At 38.1% G+C, this 27,476-nt stretch overlaps 1 protein-coding gene across 12 annotated transcripts in view; it reads left to right on the top strand.

Moving 5' to 3' along the window:
* Trappc9 (trafficking protein particle complex subunit 9) overlaps window positions 1-27,476 on the top strand; it is a 737,148-nt gene that overhangs the window by 42,387 nt on the left and 667,285 nt on the right. For all 12 annotated transcript variants that reach the window (XM_087187236.1, XM_087187240.1, XM_004837901.4 and 9 more), the window contains 2 exons: window positions 21,066-21,187; window positions 26,245-26,370. In XM_087187236.1, coding sequence (XP_087043362.1) covers window positions 21,066-21,187; window positions 26,245-26,370 — 248 coding nt within the window. The remainder of the gene's footprint in view (window positions 1-21,065; window positions 21,188-26,244; window positions 26,371-27,476) is intronic.

Here is a 27,476-nt window from a genome sequence, read left to right on the forward strand (position 1 = left end):
GCAGTATTTCCTCTCTAAATGTCATGTAGAATTCAGCAGTGAAGCCATCAGGACTCAGGCTTTTCTTAGTTGGTAAGTTTTTTTTTTTTTTTTTTTGGTACCGGGGATCGAACTTGGAACCTTGTGCTTGTGAGGCAGGCGGCGGAACCACTGAGCTAAATCCCCGGCCCCAGTTAGTAAGTTTTTAATTACGTTTTCAATTTCATTGATTGATATTGGGTTGTTTAGAATTTTTAGGTCTTCTTTGTTCACCTTTCGTAATTCATACATATCTAGGAATCTGTCCATTTCTTCTGTTTTCCATCTTATTTGCGTATAAGTTCTTCAAGTAGGTATTGATGATCCTCTGGATTTCTGCTGGTTCCATTGTAATTTCACCCTTTTCATTCCTAATTGCATGGATTTGGGGCTTTTCTTTCCTTTTTCTGATAAGGTTGGCTAAGGGTTTGTCAATTTTGTTTATTCTTTCCGAGAACCAACTCTTGGCTTCATTAATTTTTTTGTATCGTTCTCTTAGTCTCCATTGAATTGATTTCTGCTCTGATCTTTATAATTTCCTCCCTTGTATGAGCTCTGGGGTTGTCCTGTTCGTCTTTTTCTGGAAGCTTGAGGTTCAGCATGAGGTTGTTTAACTGGGCTCGCTCTGTTGTCCTAATATGTGCGTTGACTGCTATAAATTTCCCTTGTAAGACTGCTTTCATTGTGTCCTATAGATTCCGATATGTTGTATTGTCATAGTCATTCAATTGAAGGAACTGATTTCTTCTTTAATTTCCTCTGTGACCTATTGGTTATTCAGAAGTGTGTTGTTCAATTTCCATGTGTTTATGAAATTTGTGCGGTTTCTTTTGCTATTGATCTCCAATTTCATTGCACTATGGTCTGGTAATATACAGGGGATAACTTCAATTTCTTTGCACTTACCTAAATATGTTCTATGAGTGAGTATGTGGTCTGTTTTCAAGAACGACCGGTGTGCAGCTGAGAAGAATGTGTATTTTGATTTTGTGGGGTGGAACACTCTGTAAACACCTGTTAAGTTGATTTGTTCAAGAGTTTGATTGAGTTCTAGTATTTTATTGTTTATTTTTTGTCTAGTTGATCTCTCTATTTGTGACAGTGGGGTGTTGAGGTCCCTCACTACTGTTGTATTACTGCATATATGACTTTTTATGTCTGTTAGTATTTATTTTATATAGTTGGGTGCACAAGTGTTTGGTGCATAGATATTTATGATTGTCATCACTTCCTGTTGGATTGTTCCCTTTACGAGGATGTAGTGTCCTTCTTTGTCTCTCTTAATCACTGTTGGTTTGAAATCCAATTGATCTACAAAGAGGATAGCTACTCCTGCTTTTTTTTTTGGTTCCTGTCGCATGGAGTATTGTTTTCCAATCTTAACTCAATCTTTGTGTTTCTTTTTGAATTAAGTGTGTTTCGTGTGTGCAGCATATTGTAGGATGTTGCTTCTTGACCCATTCTGCCAGTCTATTTCTTTTGATTGGTGAATTGAGAGCATTAACATTGATGGTTATAACTGAAACATGTTGACTTATCATTGTCATGACTTTTTCTTTTTGTCGGCTTCTCCCTCTTACATTTAATTTCATGTTGCGCCCGAGGGATTCATTCTGCTGGGCTTCCTGGGGTTGTGATCCTCATTGTCTGTTCCTAGGATATTGTCTAAAATTTTTTGGAGTGCTGGTTTGGTACTTATGAAGTTCCTGAGGTGCTCTTTGTCATGAAAGTATCTTATTTTTCCATCAATTTTGAAAGATAGATTTGCAGGGTTGGAGGCTGGACATCAGTCTGGGTTGGAGGCTGTTTTCCTTCAGGGCTTGCAATACTGTCACTCCAAGCTCTTCTTGCCTTGAGGGTTTGCATTGAGAAGTCTGCTGTGATTCTCATGGGCTTTCCTTTGTGTGTGATTTGTTTCTTTTCTCTCACTGCTTGTACAACTTTGTTCTTCTCTTGGGTTTCTGGAATCTTAAGTATTATATGCCTATGTGTAGATTTTTTTTTTGTTCTTTTATTGGTACATTTTAGGTATACAATTCGTTTAGATTTATCATTGGGTGTTTGTACCTGTACATAATATATCTTGGTTCTTATTTTTTTCCCCATTACTTGTGCGCCCTTCACCCCCTCCACCCTTCCCTATTTTCATAGATTTCATTTCCATTGTTTTTTTTCTTTTCTCATAGTTTTTCCTTTCCCTCTTTTCCTTTCCCCTTCCCCTCCCTTCACTCCTTCGTCTTTGGACCTTTTTTCCTACTTCAAATTATCAATTATTCATTTTAATCATTTTAACCCTTGTTTACACTATCAGTTTCTCACACTAGTGAAACTATTTGGTATTTACATATGTGTGTCCTATTTATTTTACTTAAGAGTATGGCCTTGATAGGCATCCATTTAGCTATAAATGACTCTAGTTTTTCGTTCTTTATGGCTGAGTAGTACTCCATTTTGTAAAAAACCCCACATTTTCTTTATCCAGTTTCTAGTTGATGGGCACTTGGGCTGCTTCCAAGCTTTAGCTATTACAAACTGTGCCGCTATAAACATGGGTGCACATATATCACTGTGGTATGATTCTTTTAATTCTTTTGGGAAAGATACCCAGCAGGGGGATATCTGGGTCAAATGGGACCTGTAGTCCTAGTTCTTTGAGGTATCTCCATACTGACTTCCACCGTGGTTGCACCAGTCTGCACTCCCACCAACAATGGAGAAGGGTTCCGTTCTCCCCACAACCCCGCCAGCATTTGTTATTTGTTGATTTCTTGATAGCAGCCATCCTTTCTGGGGTGAGGTGGAATCTCAGTGTTGTTTTCATCTGCATCTCTCGAATGACCAGTGATGTTGAACATTTTTTCGTGTATTTGTTTGCTGCTTTTACTTCTTTTTCTGAGAAATGTCTGTTCATTTCTGATGCCCATTTTTGAATTGGGTCTTTGAATTTGGGGGGTCTGATTTTTTTCATTTCTTTATATATTCTAGATAGTAGTCCTTTGTCTGAGGTACAGCTGCTAAATTTTTTTCCCATATTGTAGGTTGTTTGTTAGCTCTGTTGGTGGTTTCTTTTGCAGTGCAGAAGCTTTTTAATAAGATGAGATCCCAGTTGTTGATTCTTTCTGCTAGTTCCTGTGCTCCTGAGGTTTTGTTCATGAAGTCTTTTCCTATGCCAATGTCATTAAGAGTTCTACCTTACTTATCTTCCTGCAAGTTTAGTGTTTTTGTCTTAATATTTATGTCTTTAATCCATTTCGATCTTAGTTTAGTGCATGGTGATAGATATGGGTCTAGTTTCAATCTTTGGCAGGTTGAAGTGTAGGTTTTCCAACACCATTTATTAAATAGGCTATCTTTCCTCCAATGAGGGTGGTTGGCTCCTTTGTCAAAGATGAGGTGGCTGAGCATGTCTGGAGTTGTTTCTGCATCTTCTAACCTATTCCACTGATCCTCAGGTTTGTTCCTTTGCCAGTACCATGTTGATTTTGTCACAGTAGCTTTGTAGTATAGTTTCAAGTTGGGGATTGTGATACCCCCACCCTTGTCTCTGTTGCTTAGAATTGCTTTAGCTATTCTAGGTCTCTTATGGTTCCAAATGAATTTTTGGATTGTTTTCTCTAGTTCTATGAAGTATATTGTTGGAATTTCAATCGGCATTGCATTGAATCTATATAGTAGTTTTGGAAGTATGGCCATTTTGACTATATTGGTTCTTCCTAACCAGGAGCAAGGGATGTCTTTCCATTTTCTTGTATCCTTTGATCTCTGTTCTGTAGTTTTCAGTGTAGAGGTCTTTTGCTTCCTTGGTTAGATTGATTCCTAGATATTTCATTTTTTGGATGCTATTGTAAAAGGAATTTTTTCCCTAATTTCTCTCTCAGTGAGTCTGTTATTTGTGTACAAGAAGGCTATTGTTTTTTGAGTGTTGACCTTGTATCCAGCTACTCTACTGAATCTGTCAATTAAGTCTAGAAGTCTTCTGGTGGAGTTTTTTGGTCTTCTATGTAGAGTATCATTTTCAACAAATAATGATAGTTTAACTTCTTCTTTTCCTATCTTTATTCCTTTTATTTATTTCTCTTTTCTAATTGATGAGGCTAATGTTTCCAGAACTATATTGAACAAGAGTGGTGATAGTGGGCATCCTTGTCTTGTTCTTGATTTTAGCATGAAAGTTTTCAGTTTTTGACCATTTAGTATGATGTTGGCTGTTGGTTTTTCATAGATAGCCTTGATCAGATTAAGATAAAGACCTTCTATTCCAATTTTCTGTAGGGTTTTTATCATGTATTTTGTCGAATGCTTTTTCTGCATCTATTGAGATTATCATATGGTTTTTGTTCTTGAGTCTGTTAATATGGTGTATTACATTTATTGATTTACGAATGTTGAACTATCTTTGCATCCCTGGGATAAATCCGACTTGGTCAGGATGTATGATCTTCTTGATGACCCTCTGTATTCTGTTTGCCAGTATCTTGTTGAGGATTTTTGCATCTATGTTCATTAGGGAGATTGGCCTATAGTTCTCTTTCTGGATTGGGTCTTTCCCTGGTTTTGGAATCAAAGTAACGCTTGCTTCCAGGAATGAATTTGGAAGTATTGCTTCCCTTTCAATTTCCTTGATGAGTTTAAAGAGTAATGGCATTAGTTCTTCTTTAAATGTCTTGTAGAATTCAGCAGTGAAGCCATCAGGACCTGGGCTTTTCTTTGTTGTTAAATATTTTATTACATTTTCAATTTCATTCATTGTAATTAGGGTGTTTAGAATTTCTATATCTTCTTCATTTAACTTTGCCAACTCATATGTATCTAGGGATCTGTCCATTTCTTATGTGTTTTCCATTTTACTGGAGTAGAGGTTCTTGAAGTAGGTATTGATGATCCTCTGGATTTCTGTTGGATCTTTTGTGACTTCACCTCTTTCATTCTTAATTGCATGGATTTGAGCCTTTTCTTTCCTTTTTTTGATAAGGTTGGCTAAAGCTTTATCGATTTTATTTATTCTTTCAAAAAACCAACTCTTTGATTCATTGATTTTTTGTACTGTTCTCTTAGTCTCCATTGCATTTATTTCTGCCCTGATCTTTATAATTTCCTCTCTTGTATGAGCTTTGGATTTGTTATGCTCTTCTTTTTCTAGGAGCTTGAGGTTCTCCATTAGGCTATTTATCTGAGTTTTCTCTGTTTTCCTAATATGGGCATTCACTACTATGAATTTCCCTCGTAGAACTGCTTTCATTGTGTCCCATAGATTCCTTTATGTTGTACTGGCATTTTCATTTACCTGTAGAAACTTTTTAATTTCTTCTTTAATTACTTCTGAGACCCCTTGCTTGTTCAAGAGGGTGTTTTTCAGTTTCCATGTGTTTGTTGGGGTTTTGCGGTTTCTTATGTTATTGATCTCCAATTTTATTGCACTATGGTCTGATAATATACATGGGGTAACTTCAGTTCTTTTACATTTACTTAGACATGTCTTATGAGCTACATTGTGGTCTGTTCTGGAGAATGACCCGTGTGCTGCTGAAAAGAATGTGTAATCCGATTTTGTGGGATGGAACACTCTGTAAACATCTATTAAGTCCATTGGTTCAATAGCTTGGTTCAGTTCTAGAATTTCCTTGTTAAGTTTTTGTCTAGATGATCTGTCTATTTTTGATAGTGGGGTATTGAGGTCCCCCACTACAATTGTGTTAGTGTTTATTTGGTTTTTCATGTCTATTAATATTTGTTTTGTATAGTTGGGGGTATTCGTATTTGGTGCATATATATTTAGGATTGTCATCTTCTTGGATTGTTCCTTTCACAAGAATGTAGTGACCATCTTTGTCTCTCTTAATTAGTTTTGGTTTGAAATCTACTTTGTTTGCAAATAAGATTGCTACCCCTGCTTTCTTCTGGGTTCCTGTGATGTGGAGAACTGTTTTCCATCCTTCTACTTTCAGTCTATGAGTTTCTTTTTGAGTTAGGTGTGTTTCTTGTATACAGCATATTTTTGCATTTTCCTTTTTAATCCATTCTGCCAGTCTATTTCTTTTGATTGATGAATTGAGGCCATTAACATTGAGGGTTATAATTGGTAGATATTGATTTATCCTTGTCATGATGTTTAACTTTTGTTGGCTCTTTTATTTCTTAGTTTTCCCCCCTTTCCCTTTAGTTTCTTACCTTGCCTGGTGACTTCCCTCTGTTGGGCCTCATGGAGTTGTGACCTTCATTGCTTTTTTCTAGGAAATTGTTTAGAATTGCTTGTAGTGCTGGTTTGATGTTCATGAAATTTCTCAGGTGTTCTTTGTTGTGGAAGTATCTAATTTCCCCATCAATTTTGAAAGATAATTTTGCAGAATACAACAGTCTAGGTTGGAAGTTGTTTTCTTTTAAGGCTTGAAATACTTCACTCCAGGCTCTCCTTGATTTGAATTTTTGTGTTGAGAAGTCTGCTTTGATTCTGATGGGCTTTCCTTTGCAGGTGATTTGTTTCTTTTCTCCAACTGTTTGTAGGATTTTGTTTTTCTTGGATCTTGACTATTATATGCCTAGATGTAGATTTTTTTTGATCATGGCTAGTTGGAGTTCTATATGCCTCACTTATCTGTATGTCCAATTCTCTACCTCTGTCTGGAAAGTTTTCCACTATTACTTCTGTGAACAGTTTTTTTATGTCAATTGTGCTTTCTCCTGTTTTCTCATGGACTCCTATCAGTCTTATGTTATTCTTCTTTGCATTATCCAGCAGTTGTTGGATTGATTTCTCGTGGTCCCTTACTATTTTTAAGAAATCTCTGCTTTCATGGTCTTTAATCGTGATCCTGTCTTCAATATCTGATATTCTATCTTCAGACTCCTTTAATCTGCTGTGGATACTTTCAGTGGAGTTTTTGATCTCCTGAATATCTGTTTGAATCTGTTTCATGGATTCCATTTCTTTCTTTTGTTGGGCGATCATGGTTTCCATTTCTTTCTTATGCTGGGTATTCATGGCTTCCAGCATGTTTCTGAGCTCATCTATTTTTTTTATCTGTTTCTGTTCTCGATCCTCTAATCATGTCTTTCACTCTGCTCACCATCTCTGTAGGTATCTGGGAGATTATTTCTGCTTTGAATTTTTCTAGAGCCTCATTCATCTATTTTGTTACTTCCAGTGCTATCAGTTCAGGGTATCCAGGTGGTTGGTTATGGGACTTTTCCATCTCATTTCCCCCAGGATTTACTCTTGGTGGGGTGGAAGTCTGAGTTTGTGCCTTGCTTAAATGTCTTCTCATTTTTGTTTTTGGTACTGTCCTTGGTTTAACTCCTGGGTTGATAGTTTGAAATTGCTTATTGTAGGTATCTTTGTTGCTTGTAATTAGAACTCTTATGAAATGATTGCTTCTCAGAGGTGTCTTCCAGACACAGCTGGTCTTTAAGTTTTGAGTCTCTAATGACTCTAAGGCTATCTCATTTTCCTTATGCTAGGAAGGTTCATTGACTAGATCAATATCAACACCTTAGCCCAAGTGATACAATCAGCAACACCTGTGCATCAAGTACATCTTAGAAAATGACATTTTGTGGTAGTTATTAATCTATCACCTTTAGCTGTGTGAATTAAATCAAGATCGAGGACCAACCCAACATATAGTGAATAAACTCTTCAATATAACAACTTTACTCTTTGGGATGTGGAGTTAGAAGGGGTTGTGGAGGGAGGGACAGATGGGAAGAGGGATAGGGGAAGGTTAGCAGTGTGACCAGAGGACACAGGTGAGAAGGAAAAAGAGAATAATAGGAAAATAAAGAAGAACTCCGAATGAGGACCAAAATAGGAACAAAAAGGGCAGATGAACAATGTGGGAGAGCAAGAGAGTGAGTGTAAGAGAGAAAGGAAAGAGAAAAGAAAGAAGAAAAGAAAAAAGGAGAGAAAATCAAATATTTGCAAAGAGTAGGAAAAAAATTAAAGATAAGAGGAGCAAAAGAAAAGAAAAGAGAAAAAAACCCTAAACTAATAAAACTAATTTTGGGAATAAAAAATAACCATGAAGATGAAGGGCCTCTTTCAGGGTATGTCTCTGCTGTCACAATAGACAGTGTGGGTAGCAGTGTGTAGATAAAAGTCAATGAGTCTCAGCAAGCTAGCTGCAGACCCGTGAGATTCAGGCAGATTTCTGGCTGCAAGTCCCAAGTTGAGCTCCCTGTCCTCCTGTAGGGTTGAACTCTGCAGAGTTGTATTGCAGGTTATAGCTGCTCTTCTCCTGAAGATAGTCCCGGTCCTGACAGGAGGTGAAGATGACTCCAACTTACCCAGTACAGTGGTTTGGTGGTCCAGTGTCCTCTGCGTCTTTATAGTGTGGAATCAGGTGGCTGTACAGAGAAGAGGCCAGAGGAGCGGGGGTGGGGGTGGAATTGCTGCCAGGGCACAGGCTGATTCAGTGAGTTCTGCGCAACCTTGGTACATGGTCCACGGACCTGCCTGTCTGCAGCAGGCTGATTCGGCGAGTTCCCTGTGACCTTGGTACAGCGTCCACAGACCTGCCTGTCTGCAGCAGGCTGATTTGGTGTGTTCCCTGCAACTCATGACCTTGGACCCTTACAGTTTTAAAGCAGTTTTTCTTTTCCTGGTCACTAATTGCAATCTTTTCTTCAATATCTGAAATTCTGTCCTCACATTGGCTCATTCTGCTGTGTAGACTTTCAGTGGAGTTTTTAATCTCCTGGAAATTTGTTTGTATCTGTTTTAAGGTTTCCAATTTTTTCCTGTGTTGAGATTCCGTCATGTTCCTCAGCTCCTCTATTTTTTTATCTGTGTCCTCTCTAGATTTATTAATCATGTCTTGCACTATGGGCACAATCTCTGCTGTTATCTGAGAGATTATTTCTGATTTCATTTTTTCCAGATCCTCTTTTGTTGCCAGTTCCTGGAGTCCACTTGGTTGAATATCAGAGTGTTTCATCTCGGTTCCCTTTAGGGTTGCTGTAGGTGATCTGGAAGTCTGATTTTGAGATTTGTTTATGTGTCTTCTCATTTCGACGTGAGAGAGGGGTGCTGTTGGTGCCCACTGAGCTCACCTCCTCTGGGCTGTGAGTGGTGGAACGGTGGCCTGGAAGCCCCTACCTCTGGGCTGGGAGTGGTGGAAGGGTGGCCTGAAAGCCCCTTTCTCTGGGCTGGGAGCGGTGCTACGGCGACCCGGAAGCCCCTTCCTCTGGGTTCTTTATGGGAATTTTAAAAAAAATTAATTTTATTGGTACGTTTTTTACATACATAATGATCACATTCATCATAGGGAATTTGTACCTGTACATAATATATTTTGAGTATTCTTTTTTTCCCCCAATCCTCCCCTCCCTCTGAACCTTCTTCCCTTCCTTATTTATAAAAGCTTTGTTTCTGTGTTTTTCCTTCTATTCTTTTTTCCTTTTCTTTTTATGGGAATTAAAAAAATTATTGATTTAATATCTTGTATGGTCTGTTCACATTTTATTTTCCTTCTTGAGGCGGCTTTGGGAGTTTATGTCTTTCTAGGAATTGCCTATTTCATCTACATTATTTAATTTATTGGTATGCAAATAATCATAGTAATCTCTTATAGTCCTTTATATTTCTGTAAATTTGGTAGTTATGTTTCCTCTTTCAGCTCTAATTTGAGTAATGAGTCTTCCCTCCATTTTTTTTTTTTTGGTACCACGGATCAAACTCAGGACCTTGCACTTGCTGGTTCCAGCCCATTTCTCTATGTTTTCATAGCCAATTTGTCAATTTTATTGCTTGCTTTAAAAACTGATTTGTTTTTGTTAATTTTTCTCTATTGTTCTTCTATCCCCTTCCCGAAGTGTGTGGGTGGGATCGAACTCTGGACCTTGTGCTTGCCAAGCAGGCGAGGTGCCACTGACCTAAATCCCCAGCCCTTGTTTTTCTATTCTTTATTTCCTTTGTTTCTGCTATAGTTATTATTATTTTCTTCCTTTTCCTTGCTTTGAATTCAGTTTTTTTCTAGATTCTTAGGTTATTATGACTTGAGATCATCCCTTTTTCCTTCCTTCTTTCTTTGTTTTTTTTTTTTTTTTTTTTTTTTTTTTTTACAAATTTAGGTTTTTAGAGCCATGAATTTCCTCTAAGCTTTTTTTTTTGGTTCCAGGGATTGAACTCAGGACCTTGCACTTGTGAGGCAGGCACAGTGCCACTGAGCTAAAGCGCCGGCGCACCCTCTAAGCTTTTAAAGCATCTCATTTTTGTTGTATTGTGTTTTTATTTTCATTTAGCTGTGTTTTCTAATTTCTTTTGTTATTTTTTTCTTTGACTCATTGCATATTTGTGTGTGGTTAAATTTCCAAATATTTGTGAATTTCACAAATTTTCTGCTGTTGTTGATGTCTAACATAATTCTGTTGTGGTTGGAAAACATAGTTGTATGATTTTAGTTCATTGAAATTTATTGACACATGTCTTAGGGTGTGGCATATGGTCTATTCTGGGAAATATTCCATGTGCACTTGAGAAGAGTTTATGATCTGTTGTAGTATATGCTTTGTATATGGCTGTTAGATCTACCTGTTGCTGAAGGCTTCTTTTCTTTTCTTTTTTTAAAATCAATGCATTATTTATTAGAAATATAAAAAAGATCAATAAAATAATTTAGTACATAATGAAGTAGCATTTCAAATCAGAGACAAAAGAACTTTCCAAGAAATGAGTTTTGAACAGACATTTGTGCAGGAGGCAGTGAAACCACTGAGCTAAATCCCTGGCCCCTATGAACAGACATTTGAATAAAGGGAGGTCTATACCTCACCTTCACATAAATCAATTACAGATAAACATGTAGACATTAACCACTCACATAAATGCCCATCTTAGAAGAAAATACAAGTAACTCTGAAATGAACACAGGTAAACCCATGACAAATGTCTTATAAAATAGAGGGTTTGCTTTGTATCTTGTATATGAGTTATGAAAACTTATCAATTTGAGTATAAAAATATAAAACATCTATTAGAAACAAACCATAAGTCAGAGAAGTAGCTGACTAGGAGAAACACTCACAATAGATATAAAAGATCAATATCTAAGTTGTATGAAAACTTAAAAACCATCACTTAAAAAGACAAGTCATTCAACAGAAATATGAACAATGGAAGGAAAAGAAAATTCACACACACAAAATGAGTAAACTAGGGCCAGGGATTTAGCTCAGCGGTTTCACCACCTGCCTTGTAAGCGCAAGGTTCTGAGTTCAATCCTTGGTACCAAAAAAAAACCAAAAACAAAAGAATAACCTAAAATAAGCATATGAAAAGATTCCTACCCTTATCAGTGTGCAGAACTTCTGAATACAATTACTTTTCACTTATTAGATTAATACAAATTACAAAGATCTAATTCAAATGCCCTCCATGATATGAGAAAGCAGGTATTCATTCTTTGTGAAGGGAAACTATAAACTGATACTGCCACTTTGGAAGCCACCTAAAAGTATCTTCAAGTTTGAAGGCTCCTCTTCTTATTTTATTTCTGCTGTGGAGTTTTTGTTATCTTTCCTTGTCTTCTCTCAGCTTTCTTAAAAACTCCTCCTCCTCCACTGTTTCTTCTTGGGTCAATTTACCCTTAATTCTTTTCATGAAAAAGCTCTATCCTCTTTCCAAGATTTTTACTTCCTGGCCCAGGAGGAGGCTTCTGGGCCGCCGTACCACCACTGCCGCCAGTGCAGAGGAGGTGAGCCACTCCCAGCGGCCAGGAGGAGGCTTCCGGGTTGACATGCCACTGCTCCCAGTACAAAGTAGGAGGCTTCTGGGCCAATATACCACCACTCCCAGCACAAAGGAGGTGAGCCACACATGTGCCAGCACACCTTCTCTCTCCAGTAGAAATGAGAAGACATGTAAAGAAGCCTCAAAACCAGACTTCCAGATCACCTACAGCAACCCCAAAGGGAACTGAGATGGAACACTCTGATACTCAACCACCTGGACTCCCTGAACTAGCAATAAAAGAGGATCTGGGAAAAATGAAATCAGAAATAATCTCTCAGATAACAGCAGAGATTGTGCCCATAGTGCAAGACATGATTAATAAATCTAGAGAGGACACAGATAAAAAAATAGAGGAGCTGAGGAGCATGATGGAATCCCAACGTAGGAAACAAATGGAATCCATAAAACAGATGCAAACAGATTTCTAGGAGTTTAAAAACTCCATTCAAAGTCTACACAGCAGAATGAGCCAATGTGAGGACAGAATTTCAGATATAGAAGATAAGATTGCAATTAGTGACCAGGAAAAGAAAAATTGCTTCAAAATTATAAGGGACCACGAGAAATCAAACCAGCAACTGCTGGATGATGCAAAGAAGAATAACATAAGACTGATCAGAGTCAACGAAGAAACAAGAGAGAGTGCAGATGACATAAAAAAACTGTTCACAGAAGTGAAGGCAGAAAACGTCCCAAACAGGGGAAAAGAACTTGACATACAGATAAGTGAGGCATATAGGACTCCAACTAGCCTTGATCAAAAAACATCTACACGTAGGTATATAATAGTTAAGATTCCAGAAACCCAACAGAAGAACAAAGTTGTATAAGCCGTGAGAGAAAAGAAACAAATCACATACAAAGGAAAGCCCATCAGAATCACAGCAGACTTCTCAATACAAACCCTCAGGGCAAGAAGAGCTTGGAGTGACGTATTGCAAGCCCTAAAGGAAAACAGCCTCCAACCCAGATTGATGTACCTGCAAAGCTATTTTTCAAAATGGATGGAGAAATAAGATACTTTCATGATAAAGAGCACCCTAGGAACTTCGTGAATACCAAACCAGCACTCCAAAAAATTTTAGACAATATCCTAGGAAAAGACGAGGATCACAACCCCAGGAAGCAGAGCAGAATGAATCCATTGGGTGTGACAAGATATTAAATGTAAAGGGGGAGAAGCCGACAAAAAGAAAAAGTCATGGCAATGGTAAGTCAATACGTATCAGTTATAATCATCAATGTTAATGGTCTCAATTCACCAATCAAAAGAAATAGACTGGGAGAATGGGTCAAGAAACAAGATCCAACAGCATGGTGCATACAAGAAACACATTTAATTCAAAAAGAAACTCATAGATTGAAAGTTAAAGGGTGGAAAACAATACTGCATGCGACAGGAACCAAAAAAAAAGCAGGAGTAGCTATCCTCTTTGCAGATCAAGTGGATTTCAAACCAAAATGTGAAACATTTCTGGTCCCAAGAATGTCAGATAAGCGATAGTCAACTTGTATGTACAAATCTATTGTGAACATGTGTTTTCATTCCTTTCAAGTAAAAACTTAAGACCAGGACTGTTGGTTCTTAACAGTAGTACAAGAGATTTCTATATTGTTTTCCAAAATGGTTTCATCATTTTACATTCACATTAGCGGTATTAGACAATTCTAACTGGTTCACACCTAAGCTGACCTTTGTTCTTTTCAAACTTTTAACTTCATCTCCCTAATGAGTGTATAATACGATCTTATTGTACTGATTAGTATTTTTCTGATTCTAGTGTTGCACACCTTTCCTTGTGCTGTACTGGCTATCATCTTCTTATGTCTACTTTTTAATTGGGTTGTCTACTAATTAGCTGTAAGAGTTCTTTATTTATTCTGGTATTTGGTTATATGTATTATAAATATGGTCTGTTTAAGGACTACTTTTCATTTTCTTAACGATGTCATTTAAAGTTCTAAATTTTGATGGAATCTCATTTATCATTTTATTTCTTTTATACATCATGTTTTTTGTATCCTAGGAATTTCTTGCCTACGCCAAATTCATGAACATTTTCCCTTATCATTTCTTCTTAAAGTTTTATATTTTAGTCTTTCATATTTAGGTTCATAGATCCCTTCAAGTTATTTTTATGTATGGAAATAAAGGGTTGAGGTTAATTTTTTTACATGCGGATAACAGGTGTTCTAGTACCATTTGTTGAAAACACTATCTTTTCCTCTGCTTTTTTTCTTCAAGACTTTATTTTTTATTTTTTTGTTTTTTTGGTAATGTAGAATTTAGTCCAATACTTTTTCTGCAAGTACTGACAGGATCATATGGCTTTTTCCTTTCCTCTGTTAAAATGATGACTTATGGGGGTGGATCTTCCAATGCTGAACCAACACTGCCATCCTTATAATAAAACCACTTTCTGCATACTGCCAGATCTGACTTCTGATAGTTTGTTTTGTTAAACAAATTTCTATCTATGTTCATACTTTTTTCTTCTATTATCTTTATCCAGTTTTAGTATTGGCACAATGTTGATTTCCTAAAATGAGGGGAGAAGTGTTCCTTCTTTCTTCTGCTTCAAATGTTTGATATAATTTATCAGTTAAAATGTATATGAGGGGCCGGGGATTTAGCTCAGTGGTTTCGCCTCCTGCTGCGCAAGTGGGAGGACCCGAGTTCAATCCCCGGTATCAAAAAAAAAAAAAAAAAAGAAAGAAAAAAAATGTATATGAGCCTGTTGTTGTCATATAGGTAGGTTTTCAAGCTAGGAATATACTTTCTTTTTTATACTGAGCTAAATCCCCAGCCCAGTAATATACTTTCTTTAATAGGTGCTATTCAAGTTTTATATTTCCTCCAGAGTCGGTTTCATTAATTTGACTTCCAAGGTACTTCTTAGAAGTTGTCAAATTTATTTCAAAAAAGATTTTTGTAATATGCTTTCTGTATCCTATTAAATTCTGTAAAATCTGAAAAAGAAAAACAAGATTTTTACTCCCTTTGGGTGGGGGGAAATCAGATCCTCATATCAGATGTGGTTCTTTTTTTTTTTTTTTGGTATCGGGGATGAACTCCAGTCCTTAGGATTGCGCAGCAGGCGGCGAAACCACTGAGCTAAATCCTTGGCCCTCAGGTGTGGTTCTTTATTAAGGGTCTGGCAGGTGTCTGACTTCACTCACATTACTTTTATCATGATGCCCAGGTGGTGACTTGTTAAATACGGTGTGTACGGTCCTGTGTTCAATTCTGTGCCTGGCACAGAGGTTCAAAATGGGTATTGTGAGTGCAAGAATCAGTCATTCTTCTCATGGCCTATGACCTTAGTTTGTAATTGGTCTTCACCATTTTTGTTTCCTTTATATTTCCAATTTCATATGTTTAGTTCTTTTATCACTATTGAAATACATCCCATTTTTAATACATCCTGTTTTACACTTTAGTGAGTTTGCTAGTATTCTAATTTTTAACTATTGATTTTGAAATAACTGAAAATGTAAAAATCTTACTAAAAGTTTCAAATTTCAAGAATGACTCTGATGTACTTTCCATCCAGAGTCAGCAGTTGTTATCATTTGCTTCATTATTCCATTTCTCTCTGTTGTATGTTCTTCTGAGCTATGGGGAGTGAGCTGCAGGCCTGGTGCCTGCTCTGATGCTCAGTGTGGATTTTTTTAAGGACAAGATCAGCACATACTCCGTTATAGTGGTTAAAATCAGAGAATTTCACCACACAGATCCGGTTTGTATTCCACCAGCTGTTCTTAGACCGCAGTTCTATTTCCTGACCCAGGATATGGTCCAGGATCATACACTTCATGTAGTTTTTATGTCAGCTTCATATTGTTTAATCTAAAATAATTTTTCTCAGCCTTTCTTCTTTTTTTGTATTTGATGATCGATATTTTATTTATTTATTTATTTTTTGGTACCGGAGATCGAACTCGGGACCTTTCACTTGCAAGGCAGGCGCCGGAACCACTGAGCTAAATCCTCGGCCCGATGATTGATATTTTTGAAGAGTACAGACCATTTATTTTGTAGAACATTGTTGATTTGATTGGTAGAAAGTTGTTTCATGATTATGAGGTCATATGTTTTGGCAAAGTGAGGGAGGGGCCAAATGCATGTTGTGTGCTCATCGTGCAAGTCTCAGGAGGATGAGATGTTGATTTGTCCCATTGTTGGTGCAGATTGCTTTGATTGTTAGTTAAAGTGGAGTCTGCTAAGGTTTTCTACTTCAAAGTTACTATTTTCCTCTTTGTAATTAAGAATTTGAGAGAAAATATTTCAAGACTATGTAAATATCTTTGTTTCCATCACATATTTATCCTTTGTCCTGGCATTCAATGAAGAATTTTATCTGAATCACTTCTCTTTCTCCTTCCCTCTCTCCCTATTTTCTCTACACTGCGTTCTAATCCATTGCTACCATCGTTTTATCTTGTGGTTCAGTGTCTACATTTGGCCGATGAAAGCCTTCATGCTGGCTCCTGTGCTTTTTTTTTTTGAACCATGGTCTTGCTATACAGTTCTGGCTGGCCTTAAGCTCACTGTGTAGCCCAGGCTGGCCTTGAAATCCCAGCTATCCTCCTGCCTCAGCCTCCCCAGTGCTAGGATTATAGGCATGTGCTACCTGTGCCCTTTTGACATGTTCCCTATCATATAAAAACACTTTTTTACTTTGTGACTCAGACATTTTAGATTTATTTTGTACTTTCCTTGTCCCAGCTCTGGTATCTGACATTTCTCTCAGGAGTTCCAGTTCCTTTTGCTGGAGAATGATATTAAGAAACCAAGACCTAGAAAATAAATGTGCTCATTGGTACTGGGGTTCATTGCTTCTGGACCCTTTGTCAAGTTCATACTGTTAACTACAGTTTATATTGGTTTCTCCAATTCTAACCCCAAACACCAGGGTTCTTTCTAATGTTTCTCTGTTTCACATTTACACCTTCCTTCTCCATTTGTGAGAAATCTGATACCTGTGGTCATCAATACATTTACTCATTTTCTCAGTCTAATGATAGAAAGTACTTTTGGAGTTGCTAACCAACATCAATGCAGAAATAAACCTCCACATATAGCTAGAATTCAAGGATTTTCTGGGATTCCTTTTGTATTTGTTCTGAGGATAAATGTACAAGGTACTGCAATCAGAGGTTACTTGGTTCTATTCTTTGATTCTCCCTGTCAGTGTGATTGTATTATTTACTTGATATGTAGTCATTTGTTTCTATTTGTAGTTTATTAGCAGTTCCATTCATCTTTTTTTTTTGTTTGGTACCGGGGATCGAGTTGCCTTCATCTTTATTGACTGCTTTTTAGTCTATAAAACATTGTCATGGTTCCAAAAGCCAAAACTATACAAAAAGGTATATCTGCAGACCATGTCACTTCCTCTTACTCCTTCCATCTCACTAGGTAACTAATCCCATTTGTTTCCCATTTAACAAATCATAGAGAAGTTCTTATTTGGTCTTCTTATATAAAAGGTAGGAGGTAATATATTACACCTTTTTTTTTCAGCGCTGGGGATTGAATTTAGGGCTTTGCATGTGCTGGTGTGTGCTCTACCACTGAGCTATACAGCCAGTCTGATATTCTTTTCTGAATTGTCTGCTCATCTCTTTTGATCTTTTTTTTTCTGTTTATGATTGCTTTTCCAGTGCTGGGGATTGAACCCAGGACCTCACACATGCTAGGATATAGGGATGTATCTACCACTGAAATACATCCCTATTCCTTTATGACATCTTTATATATTAGGGATAATAGTACTTTATGAATATGATGTAAATATTTTCTCTCAGATTATCATTTATATGTAGCTTTTTTTTTTTTTTTTTTTTGGTTATTTTGAGACAAGGTCTCCCTTTGTAGTTCAGGCTGGCCCTGAACTCACTATGTAGCTCAGGCTGGGCTTGAACTCACAGCGATCCTCTTGCCTCAGCCTCCCGAGTGCTGGGATTACAGGCGTGCGTCACCATGCCCGGCTTTATGTGTAGCTTTATTTATGGCATGTTTTGCTGTATTATTTTGTGCTTGATATATACATGTTTATTTTAAAAATTGCATTTGGATTTGAGTCTTGAGAGCCTTTTGCTATATCAAGCTTTTAAAGTAATTTACCTATGTTTCTTGAACTTCTTTTAGGTTTTCTGTTTATACTTAGGTCCCAGATTCATTTGGAGTTTATTTTTGTGTTTGGTGTGAAGAGTGGATCTGATTTTCACTTTTTCCAAATGGCCACTCAAGTATGCCAGTACCATAATTTAAGAAATGCATTTTAGCTCTCACTTCAGGTGCTATGTCTCCTTCATGCACTTGCCCAGTTCAGTGTCCAGGTTTGGGGGTGCACTATCATCCTGCTATTCCTCTGCAGTTGTCACTTTGTATGTCATTCTTTTGTTTGTTTGTTTTGTTTTTCTTTTTTCTTTTGGTACCCGGGACCGAACTCAGGACCTTGTGCTTGCAAAGCAGGCGCGATGCCACTGAGCTAAATCCCTCACGTGTTGTTTTTCTTTTTGTAGTACCGAGATTGAGTCCAGGGGTGGATGAGCTACATACTCGATTCTTTTTAAATGCTGAGATAAGGCCTCAGTAAGTTGCCTGTGCTTGGCTCAAATTTGTGATCCTCCTGCCTCATCCTCCAGAGTAACCAGGATTGCAAAGGTGTGCCATGACACCGTGCATTGCTTTTGTTTCTAGTTGGGTAGCAGACATAAGTGACTAGTCAAGCACAAATGTGTTATCTATAGTTGAAATTATTGCCACACTACCATTTGCTGTTTTATCTTTTTCTTTCTGGCCAAATTCATCTCTGATTTATTCCCTCTTTTTCCTTGCTTTGCTTTATCTGTATGTCTTGAGTTTCTAGTTTTGTGCCTTGTATATAATTTTTTTGTGTGTGGTGGTGGTGATGGTATTGGGAATTGAGCCTGGGGACTCACACATGCCAGGCAAGTGCTCTACCACTGAGCCACATCTCCAGCCCTTGTATATAATCTTTTTTTTTTTTTTTGGTACCAGGGATCGAACTTGGGTCCTTGAGCTTGCGCAGCAGGTGATGAAACCACTGAGCTAAATCCCCGGCCCCCTTGTATATAATCTTGAACAAAATAGGAATTCATAACTATTTTTCAAATGGTTAAAGGATTTTTGGGTTGACACCTGAGAATCTTGGTGATGGTTTCTCTTTCAGCCTCTCTAACTCTTTGATCCAGTCTGGGTTCCAGCCTGCTCATAGCATTGATTTTCCTGCCTATAGTCCAAAGGCTGTGGGGTCTTCATGACTCATTTCACTGGCTCACAATAATGTTACATGTGGGCTGTCAAAAGTATAGATGTCAAGAAAGATCAAGTCTACCGTGTGCTAGTATTTTTAGAGCTTGTTATTCTTTTATTGAGTGAAATTAAATCAGTCTGGCCCATGAAGCTCTCCCGAGAGCTATGCTCTGGTTACCTTCCCATGGATTGTATTGTTCTTAGCTGCTTCATTCGGAATGTTTCCTGTGGCCTTGGTATTGGAGTGAGGTTACTCCCCCTCAGTGAGCCCTCTTTCTCTACGAGGAGGAAGAGCAGCTGGGGACTTCTCCTCTAGTGCTTTGGTCTTGTGCTAAAGGGATGAGGTTTCATGTGAAAAATGAGCTTCCATCTCATTCTGGTCCCCCCCCCCCCCCATATCTCTTCCTTCCTTTAAGGTAAATCAAGACTCTTTGACATTTATTAAATATTAAATTGTGTCAGAAACAAATGTGATAAAAGCATGAAAACCACAGAAAAGCACCACATATAGCACAGTGGTGAAGAGCACAGGCCCACAGTCAAATCCTTGGAGTCACCAGCTCTCTGACCTTGAGGACCAGTGAGAATACCTGGCTTCCCAGGTCCTGCCCCTCACCTGCAGAAGTGGGGCTTGCTCAGAATGTCATGGCGATGGCAATGTAACTGCCCTGTGTAAGCTCTGCTCCTGAGGGATGCCTCAGTCCTGCGCATACCTAAAGCATGTGTCAGTGAGCCTTGCTGGTTTGAATCTGTTCTTTAAAAAGCACATATTTTAAATATTTTCCAGGCCCGCCCTTTCTTATTATTATTTATAGTTCTTCTTTCATTTCTTTCTGTGATTTTCATAAAATCCATAGGAAACAAAATCCCAAGCCATCTGCCTCTTTGCAGTTCTCTGCAATAGTTCTTTCTTATCTTACTGGAAGAAGATTTTGCATATGCATTTTCTTTGCTCCCCATTTCATAGTCCCTCTGTTTCCCATCCATCTTTCCACGTATCTAATGAGTAGATGTTCATTCTTCTGTCTTGTTCCAAAAAGCATTTGAGGCAGCTTATGGAATTAGAGAGTAAAAACATGCAGCTGAGGAAATTGGACCAAGACAAGGATGAGGGCAATGAATGAACTTGCACAGTGCTGAGGGCAGCCTGAGCTGTGCACTTGGGTCAAATGTAGTTGTAAAGGCAGCTCGCCCGAGCCTTCTGATAGACACAAGGGACGTGGGATTTGCAGGGGATGCTACTGTCTGTAAGATAAACAAGCAGCTTAGGAGGAGCCTGGCTTTTCCTGCTTCTGAGGCTTAGGTGAATATTTTTTGAGTGTTCTAAGAAATCAAACACTATTTCATCATTTTTTCCCTGCTAGAGTTCTTCATGATTGTATTCTGAGAATGGAAACTGAAACATTTCCCCAAGAGGATTTGATGGCTGGAGAATTAGGAGGTTCTGCTTATTGACAGGAGTTGGTTAGAAATGGAAAATGACAATCATGGAAAGGACGCTGGTATTTATAGATTACTTTTTTAGTGCTACAGAGCTCAGAAAATGTTTCATATACAGTCTCTCTCCTTTGAGGGTGCAGTGTGAGCCCTTGCTAAGATGAAGAGTTTCAAGCCAAGAGAGTCTGTGTACTGAATTCACCTGTGTCGCAAGACAGCTAAGCTGTTTATTGTAAATATGCTATTGTTACATAGTGCATTTCATTTTCTTTCATAAAAAATTTCATGGGAGGGCCGGGGATTTAGCTCAGTGGTTCCACTGCCTGCCCTGCAAGTGCAAGGACCCGAGTTCAATCCCCGGTACCAAAAAAAAGAAAAATTTCATGGGAGGAAAACGTTTGTGTTAATTAACATTTAATACAATGCTTTGAGGGCAAGATTGTTAGAGGGAGTAGATAATCTATAAAGATTTTAAACACCACTTCATTATTTAAAGTTCAATAGGGCACATTTAAGTTTTATCTAATTCACACTTCTTTTGAACTAAGAAACAGGACAGAAAAAGCACAAGATTATTTTTTTTCTTCTCTCGGTTTGCAGGTGCCCTCACCACCAATGGTATAAACCCTGACACCAGTGCTGAAATTGGACGTGCTAAGAACTGTCTTAGCCCTGAAGATATAATTGACAAATATAAAGAGGCCATTTCCTATTACAGCAAGGTGATTTTATTGCTTTATAAATTTTTAACATAATTGTGCTGTTTCAATCACAATTTTCTTTTTTTACTTTGTATAATACTGCAGTGTATCTTAATTGTTTTTGCAAGTAATCATAGATTATTCTCTCATGCTTAATATTGTGTGCTTACAAAGTGTTTTTTTCAGATTCAAAACAATGTATATTTAATATAATCACCTTGGTTGGAAAAGGGAGGAAAAGTGCTGTCATTACCATTTTTGCATCTAGTTTTAGATCCTTTTGTCAGTGTATATTCTCCATACAAAATGGTGAGCATACTGTACATTTGCTGTGCAGTGAGCTACATTTTTCATTTGGCATATGATGTGTTTTCCCTATGTTACTAAATTTTCTATGGCATGATTTTTAATGGGATATATAGTGCCGTGTTCCATTTTATGGACACAAAGTTCTTTTTGCTTTGGAATATTTTTCTGGTGCTGGGGATTGAACCCACAGCCTAGTGCATGCCAGGCAAGTACTGTACCACTTAGTTACATCCCTGGCCCTTTAAAGAAATATTACAATTCCAAATGTTCTTACTAGAATACCGGACAAACAAAACAAATAAACAGAAAAACCTCAAGTTGGTAGAAGGGTGGTTTCAAGTAAAAAAGTGGAAAGCTCCTGCCTTCTCTACCCTTTCTTCCCATGAGCAGTGATTACTGACAGTTTGGTGTATTTCTTGCATGACTTTTCAGGTCTCTGAAATACACAGATGTTTTATTTACAGAAATGGGATGAGCCTACATATATTCTTCTGCAGCTTGCTTTGTGCAGCAGGCATAGATGACAGGAATCTCCTACCTCCAGTGTGCTTGGTTCTTCTAAGTTCCGTGGTGAGGTCTGCCCTGTGTGTAGAGTGGTTCATTCGTGAGGGACTGTCACAGACAGCACTTACAGACACTGCTTTCATCAAATTCACAGCTGGCTATGATTTACTTCATCATTTTTCTGATCTGCAGATACCTAGGGTTTCTCATTTTTCTGTTGTTAGAAAAATGCTTTGTGGAACATTCTTGTATACATATACATTCTTCTGTTCTTGTGGGAGTATTCCTTTAGGTTAGATTTTCCCCACTATAGTTAACAATGCTTTGATAAATAGCCTTATAGGTAAATCTTTTGGGACTGAGTTGTTTTTGGTTTTTTGAGACAGGGTCTCACTGTGTAGTTCAGGCTGTCCTTGAACTCACTATGTAGCCCAGGCTGGTCTCAAACTTGTGGTGATCCTCCTGCCTCAGCCTCCTGCCTCAGCCTCCCAAGTGCTAGAATTACAGGCATGTGCCAACCAGCGGCACTGAATTTTTTTTTAAGGCAGTAGTTCTAGAAGTAGACTTGGGCTAAAAAGTATACATTTTTTTAGAGTTAGATATTCCTATATTGTCCTTCAAAAAAGGTTGCTAACAGGGCTGGGGATTTAGCTCAATGGCACTACACCTGCCTCATAAGTGCAAGGTCCTGAGTTCGATCCCTGGTACCAAGAAAAAAAAAGGTTGCTAACAATTCACTCTCCCACAAACAAATGCTAGCCATTATTCTTTAAAATATTTGCCAGTCTGATGGGCAGAGGTAATTTTTTGTTGTTTCATTTTGTATTTCTTCACTGCAGTGAGGTACTGAACATTTCACACTTGTTAGCCATCTGTATTTCCCATTTGTGTCCTTTGTATGTGTGAAAATTATGTTTCTTATTGCTTTGTGGGAGCATTTTGTATGTGAGAAATATTAATTCTTGCTTTTTATTCATAGACATTGGAAATATATTTTATTTCTTGTTTTTGTGGTGCCGGGGATGGAACATTGTGCCTTTCACATATTAGGCAAGTACCATTCCACTAAGCTACACCCCTAGCCCACAAATCTTTTTCTTTTTATTTGCCTTTTAATCTTCTTTATAAGATTTTTCTTTTTGGCTTTAATAAAAATACATTTTTAATGTAGTGATTCCTTTCCTTGTAGCTTTTATACTTGGTATTATGTTTAAAATTTCTTAGCAAGCTAAGCATGGCAGTAAATGCCTGTAATCCCAGCATTCTAGAAAGCTGAGGCAGGAAGATTGGTAAGTTTGAGCCCAACCTGGCAGTTTAGCAGTTTAGTGAGACCTTGTTTCAAAATAACAAAAATATAAAAAGGGGCTAGAGATATACTGTGGCACATTGTGAAGTGTTTGGGTTTAATTTTCAGTACAGAAAAAAAAATAGCAGTAGAATAAAACTTTTCCTCAGTTGTTTAATCTCTAAAATGGGGGTAATAACAGTATTCATAATCTCAGAGAAGTGTAGTTAGGATAAGCTGAGAAACAGGTGCAAATTATATCTGTATTATCTGTTATTAGTACTTTAAAAGATTCATATCATTTTATTTTGTCTGTAATAGGATATAAGAATATAACTTATTTTCCCCAGTGATAATGTAATCATGCCACTGAAGTTTATTGAATTCTTGTGTTTTTCTTCTCTGTCTTTCTGCTCATCTTTCTGTCTGTTTCTATCTGTCTGTCTCCACCTGTAATTGTGTACTGGGAATTGAACCCAGAACCTTTGCACTGAGCTACACCTCCAGCCCCTCTTCCCTTTAAAAATTTTAAATTTTGAGACAAAGTCTCACTAAATTGCCCAGGCTGGACTTGAACAGCCTCCCAGAATGCTGGGATCATAGGCATACTCTACCACATTTAGCTTCACTAATCTATCTTTTTTAAACTCCAGAACTGTGATATTTTATCTATTATAATTTATTTCATATCTAATAATGAGTCCTTTTTCTTTTTTTTTTCAGTACTGGGGAATTTAATCCAGGGGCCCGAGTGTGCTAGGCAGGGGCTCTACCATTGAGCTATCTGCCCAGCCCACCTTTACATTTTTTTTCCTTCCCATTCCCAATTTTTTTGGCTAATATGATGAATTAATTATTTCTGAAGAATTCTAAAGCACTTTGTTAAAGGTAAAATCAGACTGGTGTTTGGATAGAGCTTGCAATAAGTTTTCACTTATTTGGGGGAGAATATTCACTTTTTAATGAATATTTATTTATTTATTTATATTTAAAAATTTATTAATATTTTTTTCTGGTACTAGGAATTGAACTCAGGACCTTATGCTTCCCAGGCAGGGACTGTGCCACTGAGCTAAATCCCCGGTTCTGAACATTCACTTTTTAAATGTTTTCCCCTCTAGAATATGTCAGTGTCTCTACATCTAGGCATCTAGACATGCTATTTTTATTTTTATTTTTATTTATTTAATTTTAATTTTTTTTTTTTTTTTTTGGTATTGGGGATCAAACTCAGGTCCTTGCGCTTGCACAGCAGGCAGCAAAACCACTGAGCTAAATCCCTGGCCCTAGACATCCTATTTTTGATATCTTCATATAGTTGCTTTAATTTTCTTTATATAAAACATGAATATTGCTTTGAAGTTTATTCCTAGTTGTTACTATGTTTTTGTTTATTTTGTGAGTGGGAGTTTTGCCATTATATTTTCTGCCTGTTTAAAGCTAACCTATAGAGAGGTAGATTGATTTTTTAATGTTTATTTTCTAACTAGCTATGTAAAACTACCTCTCTCTAACCGCCCCCCCCCCCCCTTAAGACTGGGTCTCACTATGTAGTCAAGGTTGGCCCAGAACTCAATATGTAGCACAGGTTGATCTTGAACTTGCAATTCTCCTGCCTCAGTCTGCCAAGTGCCAGGATTACAGGTGTGTGCCACCACCCCAGACACATTAACCCTTTTTTCAGAGCCTTTTTTTGGTTTTTTGAAAATAGACTTCTCAGAGTTCTCAAGATGGTAATAGCAGGCAGATGGAGAGATGTGGCGTGTATATGTACTTTTAGTACTTTAGTGGCTACTTTTGGCCTAGAGTAACAGGGTAATGTTCTTGAAAAAGCCAAGCTGGCCACACGCAGAGGCCTCTTCTTCTGCTATTGTGATTAAGCCTGTGAGCATGATGGAAAGACACTGCCTCACCAGCCACAGCTGAGCCTCAGTGGCTCCTGCAACATGGTGGTAATAAGCATTTGCGACATCTCCCTGGAAAAGACTGGTCTGCCCCAGCCCCACTGGGAGCCCAGAGGCCCCTGTCCTGGGAGCACTGGAGCAGAACAAGGAGTCAGACAGCCTTGAGAGAGGAATTCTCCTCTCCGTGGCTGTTTCCTGGCTGTCTGACTTCAGTTAGATTCTCTGACCTCTGTGAGCTCCAGTTTTCTCATCCCTTAAAATGGAGAAATTAAGGACTGCTCCCTGGAATGCTTAATCAGGCTAAATGATTTTATGTATATAAAATGCCTAGTACAGTGACAGGCTCATTAGTATTGCTCAATAAAACACTGGTCGTTGTCCCTTGTTCCTTAGTTCAGTATTCTACAAGGCATCTGGGGGGAAAAGCCAGTTCCTCATATGTATGTGTTGTAAGTAGAAAGAGAAAATTAATGTCTTATCTTTCTTTGGCTGTGTTTTTATTCTTTTGCTTCATTTAGCTCTTTCTCCTTTTCTTTCCTCTTTCACCCCTCCACCAAAAGAGCCAGAGACTTTTCCATGCTACCTAGACTGAGATTGTCTTGAAGGTTGGTCTATCACTGTGAAATGACAATGATAGAAAGGACACATGTACACATAGCAAGTTTGAGCGTATTTAATTTGTACACAACACACACACACACACACACACATTATACTACCCCCCACTTTCTGAGAGGAAGACCATCACCATTTGGTTTTCATTCACAGAGGCTGATGGCAAAGCCTCATCAGCAGCCTTTTACCTGACCTCTTCAGTGATTTCTTCTTAGATATCCAGTTTTTGCTTCAGGAGATTCTCTTCTGTTAGAAGAGATAAGATGGAGACCCAGACTTTTTGCTGAGATATCGAGTTGTCATGTTTTGAATTGGAAGGAACCTCAGTGAATGTGTGGCCCTGTGCCTCAGCATAGGCCTAAGGAGACCCAGGGCACCAACTTCACAATATGGCAGGAGCTTCTTTGCTCTCCTTTGTGATACAGGTATCAAAAAGTATGGTCTTCTTTTATATCTGACAGTATAAGAATGCTGGAGTAATTGAGTTGGAAGCATGTGTCAAAGCTGTACGTGTCCTGGCAATTCAGAAGCGGAGCATGGAAGCTTCAGAATTTCTTCAGAATGCAGTGTACATTAATCTTCGACAGGTGAGTGTATGCTTGCCTCTGTGGACACACGGATCCTTAGGACTTTATCACTCCTAATCCAACTGGTTTTGCTAGGATATAGAATGGCATGATTAAAAATGATAGAGTTGTAGCCTGGTAGCCTAATTGTCTTAGTTACTTTTCTCTTGTTGCTGAGACAAAATACCCAACACCCAAAGTTAAAGGGGGAAAGGTTTATTTAGCTCACAGTTTGTAGAGGTTTCAGTCTATCCTTGGCTGGCTCCAAGGCAGGGTGGCTTAGCAGATGGGCATCACAGAGGAGAAACAGTTCATGACAGGCAGAAGGTAACAAAAGCAAGCAAGGGAGACAACCACAGCTCTTTCTATCCCTTCTATCTTATCCAGGCTGCTTAGGGCAGGTAGCACTCACACCCTTAGTTCTAGTGCCCTTGATCCTAGCACTGCACCATGAATCAATCCCAGCATCACACACTCTAGATCCAGCCACCTCTGAAAAAGCCCCACCTATGACCCCTGGAAGCTTAGGGGGAACCTCTGAACACAAGCCATAACACTAATCAATGTGGTTATTTATATGTTTTACTTCTTTATGGTATTTTACTTTCAAAATTCAGAATGTTCTGTCCTTTTGAAATATTTTGATTGGAGAAATAACTTTGCCTCCTGCCAGCTTTGTAGCCTTGAGTATGCTTCATGGCTCTTGGGTTAACTTTGTCACTTGTGGAATGTTTGCCATTTTTAACCTGGTCTGGATTGTTAGTTTTATAAAACATGAAGTTGTGAATGTTCTTTGTATTGCTCCTTCTATTACAGTAGGCACCCACAAATAATAGTTAACACTGAGTCTGAATAGGTTTTAATAAAACAAAATCATTAAAGTGTTTAGTTTTAGATAGATAATGCAAAATCTCCAAATTGATGGTCTGAGAAGGATTTTAGATATTTGGCTACTCTGACTTGGATCTTTACATGTAAAATCAAGGGAAGCCAAGACTCCAGAATGTAGCAGTTCACTTAAGAGCAGGAGCCCTGGATGAACATACGGGTCACTAGGTGACTGAGCAGATGTTTAGTTTAGCAAGCAGAGTTCTGTGCTAAGAGTGGGTAATAGAGAGGAGAAGCAG

The sequence above is a fragment of the Heterocephalus glaber genome, unplaced genomic scaffold (genome assembly GCF_053883595.1).
Source record: "Heterocephalus glaber isolate CG9 unplaced genomic scaffold, H.glaber_assembly_v1.0 deba00000281, whole genome shotgun sequence".
NCBI classification, from domain to species: Eukaryota; Metazoa; Chordata; class Mammalia; order Rodentia; family Bathyergidae; genus Heterocephalus; species Heterocephalus glaber.